General features: G+C 43.3%; 1 protein-coding gene across 3 annotated transcripts in view; it reads right to left on the bottom strand.

Annotated features, from left to right (window-relative positions):
* Positions 1–1,001: 1,001 nt before the first annotated feature.
* The window catches only part of LOC117445340 (flavin-containing monooxygenase 5-like), a 48,071-nt gene continuing 38,614 nt past the window's right edge, over positions 1,002–10,458 (bottom strand). For 2 of the 3 annotated variants that reach the window (XM_071202848.1, XM_071202849.1), the window contains exons 5-11: positions 9,889–10,031; positions 9,609–9,808; positions 3,567–3,702; positions 3,233–3,452; positions 3,074–3,146; positions 2,303–2,555; positions 1,002–1,709 (exon numbers count right to left, since the gene is read on the bottom strand). In XM_071202848.1, the coding sequence (XP_071058949.1) occupies positions 1,560–1,709; positions 2,303–2,555; positions 3,074–3,146; positions 3,233–3,452; positions 3,567–3,702; positions 9,609–9,808; positions 9,889–10,031 (1,175 nt within the window). In that variant the 3' untranslated portion in view covers positions 1,002–1,559. Of the gene's footprint in view, positions 1,710–2,302; positions 2,556–3,073; positions 3,147–3,232; positions 3,453–3,566; positions 3,703–9,604; positions 9,809–9,888; positions 10,032–10,458 lie in introns of those variants that run through there. The other variant, XM_071202850.1, reaches the window with a different exon arrangement.

The following is a 10,458-nucleotide window of genomic DNA, read 5'->3' as shown; positions in this document are numbered from 1 at the left end:
AAACAAGACGAAAAGTCTAAACAGCTATGATCACCTTTCCAGCATACGTCATCATTTACTTATTCATATTCAAGAGAATATATGTTAATATATCCACTCCTCTTAAATAAACATAGCTTTTTGCTAAGAGCATTTGACTTCAGATTAACTCAAAATAACATGAATAACCAAGTGTTGGACTACTTCAGTAAACTAAATAGACAATTAAATAAAATGATAAAACAAAGGATTATGATTATTATTTAGTAAACTTAGGTAGGAGTATTGCTCTGCTCAGCATGTGTAATGTGAACATCAAGAAAGATAAATGTTTGCATTGTTGAAGTCTGAAAAACTGCTCTCACCTTCCACAAGTCCCCTGTCAGCTGTGACTAAAATGCCAAACAGCCTCTACATTCACATGAACTGCATGTTTCTTATCTACAGAAGGCTATTGCAGGCGATGAACTTTGAACATGTTACCCTGCAAGCCAGTATTTCTGTTTCCACCTCAGCGGGACGGCTCTTGGCCCGAAAATACGTTTTTTCTCTGGCACCAAAACATAACAAATATCCAGAGGGAATTAAAAGAGAAAGGAAGCTAACGTTAACTTTGTACATGCCCTTTTTACATGCCCATTAAACCACATAGTATATACTCCATGATCCTCTGAAATTCAGAGGATCATGAATGAGCATTTCAACATTTTGAGTATATTCAGAATACTCAAGCTCTTATTATACATCCATGGTTGAAACACTCGGATTGTAAACTCGAGTAAACACTGGAAGCGGTTGTCTTTTGTTCTCCAGGTGACGCGAGCGATTCTGGCAACAAAAAAACACACTGACGAAATACACAATATAAATGATGTAGTTGTAAATGCAGTATACATAATCTTATAGCATCCTATGCTAGTATGCTTGCTTCACAACACATTTGACTTTCCTCCCGTTTCACCTGTAGTTTCAATGTCCCCGCCCCCCCCCACCACATGATCAACAACACACACACAGAGGGCTCTTGATTAAGTCTTTATTAATGGGTCTACTCAAAGAGTGAGATGTCTTTATATGTGTTTAACATTCCCTTACATTCTCTGTGATTTAAAAGCTTAAGACACACATATATCTGGTTAATGTAGTTATGGTTGACCTTTTACAAGCCAGCAAATGTTAACAGACCTGCTTGTGTTTATACGCAAACATGAAAATACTTTTACATCCACTGCCAACTTTGAATTCCATTCTTTTTACACTTTAACTCAGTATTACTTTTTCAATACACTAAGAGTTTGTTGTAGGACATTTCTGACAGTAATCATTAGCAGTGAACGATTGTGTGGATTTTGTCACATTACCATACTTTTTGGATTGAAAATGTGCATATACAGTGGACTTTCTTAAGAAAAAAGGATATGGCATTTAAACAAACTAAACATATAGAAGTAGTAATAGCTTTAAAAGCAGCATAAACTGTGGTATTCCCATAATCACAACCCAAACAGGAGTTAATTGAACTAGATTACTTAAGGAAACAAGTAAAGTATTTGGTCTGCATATTGTTTGATTTAACATGTTTAGGCTGTTTGTGGTCGCAGGTTGGCCAGCAGAGTGGGGATGGTGGTCGGGTTGCGCACATGGATGTAGTAAACGGCCGCTCCTCCAGCCATGAGGGTCAGGCTCAGCTTGAACAGGCTGCCAGCAAAAGAGGCCTCTTTTGTCTCCAGCTGTAAGGGATAGGACGGAAAGTTACGTTGGATGTATACAAACATTATTTCATGTTTAAGACCACCACAATATATTTTAATCCCCTATTGCATCTATAGAGTATTACACTCTCAGAGTCTTCGATTGGTTCAAAGAGTCCGCAAAACTAAATTAGGAGTCAGAGCGTTCAGCTACCAAGCTCCTTTTCCCGGGAACAAACTTCATGTTGTTTTTAGGGAGGCAGACAGTGTTGAACACTTTGAGAGTATGTTGAAGACCTTTCTTTTTTAATAAAGCCTGTAGTTAGAGCTGGTTTAAGATAAGCCTATGTGTGTTCTCCTGACTTCTACAATTCTTGGTATTTTTTCTATTATCTATTTAATTTGTATCTTTTAATTAGTTTCTTGTAATTGTTTTATTCTTTTAACACTGTCATCTGTGTTTGTTAATCTGTAAAGCCCACTGAGATAAACGTGTTTTGTGCTATTGGGCTATATAAATAAACTTTGATTTGATGACTTGATCTGATGTTCAGATAAGTTGGAAAAGACACAGGTTCCTAATGCATTACATTTCATAAGAGTCTTATGAAGAAACTGTGTTTATTTCAGACCTTTCTGGTTTTCAGGGGCTGGTACACGCGGTTCAACGTGGTTGAGATTGCTCTGCGGGCTCCGCCCCATTTCCCTGGTCCCTTCAAGCGGTACTGGTAGCTGGTGACAGGTCCCCACAGAACCATCTTGAAAATTTGGTAGTCTGTGAAGAAGAGCCAGAGCAGACTGGGCCGCACCCCAATCTCTCCTGCTAAGTCATCCATGTAGGTAACAAAGTCCACGTGCAGGGGTGTCAACCTTGACACAATGTAGCTGTGGAGAGGATGGATCGGAAATTAATATAGGAATTTGTTGCACTCAAACCTTTATTTACTATTTATTAACAAATCTAATTACAAATTATTTATCACTTGTATATAGACTCTGGCAATACTTCTATTCTATTTTATTGTATTTACTTCGACTATTTGATCTGTGTTCTTGTGTTGCACTGAGGAGCCTGTGACCTAAGATTTTAATCGACATAACCAGGGGCGGCCATTGGGAATACCGGGAGTTTTCCCCGGTGGGCCGGTCGGACAATTCACTAGCACCCCCCCACCGTTGACAATTGACTAGTGGTACCGAGTTGGGCCGGTCGAGTTTCCCGAGTTTTTTGTCCCAGTCCACCCCTGGACATAACTACACTGTAGTTTTATTGTAGCATTCATGTACGAATGACAATAAAAGCCTTGAAACTTGAATCTAATTTGAAGAACCTTAAGATATTATCAAATTAATTGACAATGTTGTCTGCAATAAATAACCTAGCAGAGGAATATTAGTTTTACTTTTTCTCGATGTCCTTGGTGTCCTTGTCCACAGACTTTATCATGGCCTGGTTTGAGGGCAGCTTGGCCTGTCCTGAAATGCAAAAGACAGACAAAGGTATATGGTCCGTTTGAAAAGTATCTAGAAAAGTGGCAGATGATAAACTGGTAAAGCCTCACCATTGAAAACTCGTGAGACCCAGCGGGCCTGCATTTCAGCCTGTGTCATGATCGCTGCAAAGGCATGGATGAAACCCACCACAGCCAGAGTGGGATGCTCCAGGTTTGGAGGAAAAACGTGTTTGTACAGTCCCAGACGATGCCCAGACATGTACTTAGAACTACTTGGCAAGTATGGAAAATCATAGTTGTAACCTGTTGCAAACACGATCGTATCCACCTATAAAGAGGAAGAGATAAGTAAGAGATAGCCTTGAATTTTGCTTGAAATAAAGATAGAATATATCCTTGGAAATAAAGATAGAATATATCCTTGGAAACTAAGTTCCTTTACTTTTTCCACAGTGCTGCCATCCTCAAACACCACGGACGAGCCACAGATCTCCTTCACATTTGTTTTGATGATGACAGACCCAGACAGAATCTTTAGAGGCAGCTCATCGTTGACTACCGGGATCTGATTGAAGAATCTGAGGAGGCAGCAGGAAAACAAGGGAAATAAACTACTTACATCTTTTACTTCAGCAAAAGTAATAAAATATAATGTATAAATACTCTTCTAAAACTAATAGTCACACATTCAACATTTTACTTAATTAACTTTTCAAAAGTATTGGCATCAAAATACACTTCTATAACAACAAGTTAAACTCACTCTGCTCTTTTTCAGAGAAAAACACATTATATCATTTTATTATATCTAATGATGTTTTAATGTGACTTTAAAGCTGCTTCTGGTAAAGGTGGAGCTCATTTTTTAGCTTGTGAATATAAGTGTCACGATCTGTCTGTGTTGCGTTTTGTCTTGTCTAGATCTGTCTTTGGTTTTCTGTCTGCAGTGTGTTTTGTCTAGTTTAGATCTGTCTTTGGTTTCCTGTCTGTGGCCCTTTCTCACTTCTCTTATTTTTCATTTCCTCGCTCCTCTGTCTCACCGGAAGTTGTCTGCGTCATCTTGAGTAGCGTCCCAATGGCCTTATTTTTGCCGGAGGACCGAGGAGCGATAATGGAGGAGCTATAATCGAGGAACTGAAGTTACCTACTGTAACTCCAGCTTCTATGAGTATTGGCGTAGCCCTCTAAGGCTATCGCTATTGGGTATTCCCCCTGCGCACCCGCGCAGCACTGAAACACTTGTAGTCCACGCCCACCCGCTGTCTTCATGGACTCCACCATGGCGTGGAACTGGGGTCCGAACAGCCCGGACGGGTAGCACTTTTCTGGCCGTCTCCGTAACAGACGCCTGCTGCAGCCAGAGGTGGAACCGTTGAACCGTGTGTACCAATAGATGATCTGTGTCATCTACGCGGAAATCCTCGCCTGGGAGACAGCGACGGACGCGCACAGAGTGAGCGCCGTGCTGTCCGCCTTGCTGATTTCCTCTGCCTCGTCAGCGGCCAAGGTGGTGGACCACTCTACCAGTGTCACCACCGAGTTGGAGAGCAGTGCGATGTTATTCGCCGCCGCCTGAAAGGCACACTGGTGCACCCGGTCGGCCTGGCGGGCGACATACTGGTCTCTGGGGGAGCTCAACGTAGGGCGCCGTCCGGCGATTATGTTGGCCTGTCTTACCCCAAAAAACGCCGTCAGGCTTGGCTCCAGAGAAGGGGTGGCTGGGAAACCAGCATCCCGTGCTCTGACCCCAGGCAGGATTCACATGTGTGCTGGTCATAGGTCATAACTCATTATGAACCCAGAGCCACATGAGGGACAATCTCTCACATTGTTACTCATGTTTACTCTGCAATTGAAGTGTCTCTTGTGCTTCAGTAACGGTGTGCTGAAGAAAAGATGGAGCAGATTGTCGGGCCTCCTTCCTATTTATACCGGAAGGGTATTAGAGAATTGAGAAGCCTTTCTTGTGTCTCTCCACAACTCGGGGGGGCAAGTGAGGGACGCAAGGAATCCATATAGGCTTCTCAATTCTTACATTTCCCCTCCTCGACTCCCCTCCTCAAGACTTAGTCCCGCCCACAGGAGATGCGAGAGGAGGACCGAGGAGGGGAACCGATGAGAGAGGAGGGGAAGCAGCAGACGTTTAAAGAAATGAGAACTCCTCTCCTCTGAGCGGTCATATTAAAGCAACGTCCGTTCATTATTACGTGGCAACAGCTGCATCAGCTGTCGAGTGTTTTGTCATAGCGCTGTATTTTATAATCTCTGTTAGATCAGCTGAACATTGTTCCCCCACATATTTACTTTGAATTCATTGAGAGTGCGGTATAATGAGACAATAACAGGCTACAGATGCGGACACACACACACAAATATATTTATATAGATATATACAATTTAAAGTATGAGAGCACTCTCATAATAATGTAACAATCAGAGACTGGATATAGCCCCTCATGCTATAAGCATGTGTATTTTCTCCAATCCTGTTCATGTGTCTTCTCACAATTATCACTGGCCCCGTGTATCGCCTAATCGCTATAACCGGCCTGCTCTCGTCTATCCCACGTGCTCCACTGACATCCAACATCTAGTTTCAGGTGGCCTGTGGAACTGCCAGTCAGCTGTTCCTAAGGCTGACTTCATCTCTGGCTACGCCTCCCTGCAGTCCCTTGATTTCCTTGCTCTCACTGAGACCTGGATTACTCCATTCAACACATCCACCCCAGCAGCTCTCTCCACAGCATATTCCTTCTCCCATACACCCAGACCCACTGGCAGAGGAGGTGGCACTGGTCTCCTGCTCTCTCCCAAATGGAGCTTTTCCCTCTTCAAGCTACCTAACTTCACTCCTTCCACCTTTGAATTCCATGCCGTCACAGTAACCCATCCTATACAATTAACCATTGTTGTTCTCTACCGTCCACCAGGCGCCTTGGGGGACTTCTTGGAGGAATTGGATAATCTCCTCTCACACATCCCTGAAACTGGCCCTCCCGCTGTACTTCTCGGAGACTTCAACCTCCAGACAGGGAAGATAGACAAACTAACATCTCTCTGTTAACCACCTTTGCTTTCTCACTGTCTCTGTCCCCACCAACTCATAAAGCTGGCAATGTCCTTGATCTCATATTCTCAAGGAACTGCGCTACTTCTAACCTCTCTGTAAACCCAATCCACACATCCGATCACTTCTTCATTTCATTCTCTCTACCCCTTTCCAAACATAACAAACTAATCTCTTCTCATCCTGCACCTGTCCTACCTTTGCCTCATCGGTGCTCTCAGCCCTCCCTTCCTCTGACTCGTTCCAACTCCTGCCTCCAAACTCTGCTGCGGAAACTCTCCTCTCTACTCTCTCATCCTCTCTGGACTCTCTCTGTCCTCTCACATCTCGGCAGGCTCGTCAGTCCCCTCCTGCTCCCTGGCTAAATGACGCACTGCGTGCTAATAGAACCGTCCTTCGGGCAGCAGAGCGGAAACGGTGTTAATCCAAACACCATGACGACCTCCTAACCTATCAGGCTCTCCTCTCCTCTTTCTCTGCTTCGATCTCTCAGGCAAAAAGCACTTTCTTTCAAGATAAGATCCAATCTTCCTATTCCAATCCTAAAAAACTATTTTCCATCTTCTCCACCCTCTTGGACCCTCCCAAAGCCCCTCCCCCCTCCTCACTTCTGTCAAGTGACTTTGTTAACCACTTTGAAAAAGGTTGATGATATTCGCTCTTCTTTTTCTGACTCACCTCTACTCACCACTGGGTCACCAGACCCTCCTTCCACCCACACACTAACCTCCTTTTCCCCTCTCTTCGCCAAGTGAGGTTCTTACCCTCATTACCTCTGCCCGCCCTACCACCTGTCCTCTGGATCCTATCCCTTCAAACCACCTTCAGACTATCGCTCCTGATATTCTACCGTTTCTCACCCATTTCATCAACACTTCTCTAACTTCTGGTCACTTTCCAAACAGTCTCAAGGAGGCAAGAGTAAACTCTCTCCTAAAGAAACCCACTCTCAACCCGTCTGATGTTATAAACTACAGGCCTGTCTCTCTCCTCCCGTTCCTGTCTAAAACACTTGAATGTGCTGTCTTTAAACAACTCTCCTGTTATCTCCATCAGAACAACCTTCTGGATCCGCACCAGTCTGGTTTCAAGGCAGGCCACTCCACAGAAACTGCTCTCATTGCTGTCACTGAGGAACTGCACACTGCTAAAGCAGCCTCCCTCTCCTCTGTCCTCATCCTGTTGGACCTGTCTGCTGCATTCGACACGGTGAACCATCAGATCCTCCTTCGCACTCTCCAAGAACTTGGAGTTTCAGGCTGTGCACTTTCCCTCCTCACCTCATACCTCAAAGACCGTACCTACAGGGTAACTTGGAGAGGGTCCGAGTCCGACCCTTGTCAATTAACTACAGGGGTCCCTCAGGGCTCTGTTCTTGGTCCCCTCCTCTTCTCCCTGTACACAAACTCGCTCGGATCTGTCATTAGCCCGCATGGTTTTTCATACCACTGCTACGCTGACGACACCCAATTAATTCTGTTCTCTCTGGAAACATCGTGACGCGATGAAAGCAGTTTATAAAATAATATCCAGGGGATGCATGCAGAGGATGCAGAGCTGTCATTGGCTGAGATAAGTCCGGCCGTGCGTCACGCCTCCACCGTTCCCGGAAATGCATCCGTGGAGGAACCATCAGTGTATCTGTGGCATACAGAGCCATCAGTGGGTTGATATACCTACATTATTAGTAATTACATGGTTAACATGATTTGCATTTAGTACAGCTCATGTTCAGAGTGTGGTGAGAATTGTCTGTGTGTTTTCTGATAAGGAATGGTTGGTTTATCGTTTGAAAAATGTAGTGTTATCTAGCAGTATGTAGTGTCTAACTCCGACCAGCAGAGGGCGCGTTCGCTACACTGTGTTGGGGACAAAGAGAAGTCTCACGTAAACACACACGGTGTGTGTGTGTGTGTGTGTGTGTGTGTGTGTGTGTGTGTGTGTGTGTGTGTGTGTGTGTGTGTGTGTGTGTGTGTGTGTGTGTGTGTGTGTGTGTGTGTGTGTGTGTGTGTGTGCGTGTGTGTGGCGAACTGTGATAAGATATATATTTTTGCTCTTTGCAGGTAAGAACGGAGTTGGAATTGTGTAATTGATGAGTGAATATGTTATGTGTGAGTTTATGATCCCGGTTGGACTTTATGTAGTAGTGTTAACGTTACTTGTTCAGCAAACGTAACGTATTGAAAATGGCTAGCCAGTAGTTAGCACTGGTGGCCTAGTTAGCTTGAGCGAGCGTGAGGCGGGAGAGTAGAACTATGAGCCGGTCTAAAGAGCCGGGACTGCTCGTGTATAGTTAATAGATAAATAAACAAGTTAAAAGAGATACATAATTGATTTGGTTAATGTGACAATATTCGGTAGACATGATTATTGTTTGGATGTTGATGCAGATGTTCATTATGTTTCTGTGTTAGTATAGTGAATACGTTCAGAGAACGTAAACACACACTTGAGTGAAGTCACGGTGTGTGTGTGGTGAACTGTGATAATAAGATACATATTTTTGCTCTTTGCAGAACAAAATAAAAGACTTTCAAATTAAATGTGTAGTGGAGGGCTACTTCACTCTGTACAAAGCTACATATCCTCGGTTAGAGCTCCTATCGATCGATCGATGCTCGATCCTCGACGTGCATTTAGAGAAATTAGATGTACTTCAAAATGGCGCGCTGAAATTAATTTCCGGGTCACTACCGGAGGACCGAGGAGGGGAAATTTGAGTATTGAGAAGCCTCTCATTTAACCGAAGTGAGAAGGACCCTGTGTGTGTGTTCTCTCCTACCTGTTTTCCTGATTGTGTTCACCTGGTGCCCCCGTGTTTTCTCCTCCCTCCTCACCTGTCTCTTGTTTCCTTGATTAGTCCTGTGTGTATTTAAGTTCTGTTTTTCTGTCTGTCATTGTTGGTTCGTCGTTTGTCTGTGACTGTGTTCACCGGGGAGTGTTCTGTTTGTCTGTGTATCCTTGAAATAAAGGTATTTTCAGTGTTATCTGAATTTGGGTCCTGCTTGCTTCGCTCACCCGTAACAATAAGGGATCCATAAAGTTTATCTTAGCCTATCATAGTACATAATACACTTTTTGTTAATCACATTTTTTATTAACAATCCGAATCTTCAAACAACTAAAGTTATCAAATATATGAAGTGCAATATTTGACTTGATATGAATTATTAAGGATTAGCAGTATGTGGAAATATTCAATCAGAGTAGCTTTACCTCAAAATTGTTCTAAGTGAAAGTGCAGTCCTTGGGTGAATGGGCATATTTACTGTCCATCATTGTATAAAGGGAATAACTAACCAGCTTTCTTCACTATGTAAGATGAAATGCTTTAATGTGACTTTATTTCCTGCTCAGAATGTGAGGAAGTGGTCTAATATGCACAGTTATAATTGTTGTCACCCTGGCTGCACCTACCTGTGTTTGGGTTTGAGGGCATACATGGTGTGGTCATACATGGCGTTGAGTTTTGTCTCACACAGCCAGTTAAGGATTCTGATAGGCAGCAGCTGGGTGAGGATGTGGACAAAGCGTGTGAGGTACTTTATGTCCACTGGCAGGCCGTTTTCAGAAACCTGACGGATGACCCAGGCTCCACTACGAGTGCTCAAATACACCTGCACCACAAAGGCAAAAGTCAGACACACAAATGATCATGAAGAAGGAGGACAATAGCATACAGAAAATACTTCCCCACCTGCTCTGCCACTCTGCAGCTCTCCACAGCGATGTCACTTCCTGAGTTACCGATGCCGATGACCACCACTTTTTTCCCAACCATGTCTTCAGCCCCCTTGTAGTCCCAGCTGTGGAAGTATTTTCCTTCAAATGTCTCAATTCCTGAAACACAGCAGAGTGATGTCATTATTACTGTGTTTCTCATGTAATACAACACAGCTTTATTTGTTAAGCACTTTAAAACCTCCTGACCAAAGTGGTGTACAGAGAAATAAATCAAATACAAAAAGTCCCACAGCTCAGCTCACAAACAATAAAATAGGTTTAAAAGAAAAAGGTAGAAACGAAAATAAACAAGAATACAAATAATAACACAGCCAAATAGTAAAAACAATAGACCAATTAAAAGCAATAACAGCAACAATCTCCAAAGTGTCCAACGCTAAGGAAAAGAGGTGGGTTTTAAAAGGCGATATAAAAACAGGCAGTTTAATGGCTCGTCTCATTTGCAGGGGCAGATTTAGGGGCGGCAGGTACTGTAAATATTTGTGTCACTGCATCCTGGTAAAAATAAAAATATAATGTTTGT

Source organism: Pseudochaenichthys georgianus, chromosome 4 (genome assembly GCF_902827115.2).
Source record: "Pseudochaenichthys georgianus chromosome 4, fPseGeo1.2, whole genome shotgun sequence".
In the NCBI taxonomy this organism is placed as follows: Eukaryota; Metazoa; Chordata; class Actinopteri; order Perciformes; family Channichthyidae; genus Pseudochaenichthys; species Pseudochaenichthys georgianus.
Note: the sequence above shows the minus strand (reverse complement) of the source record. Positions and strands in the feature narration are given on the sequence as shown.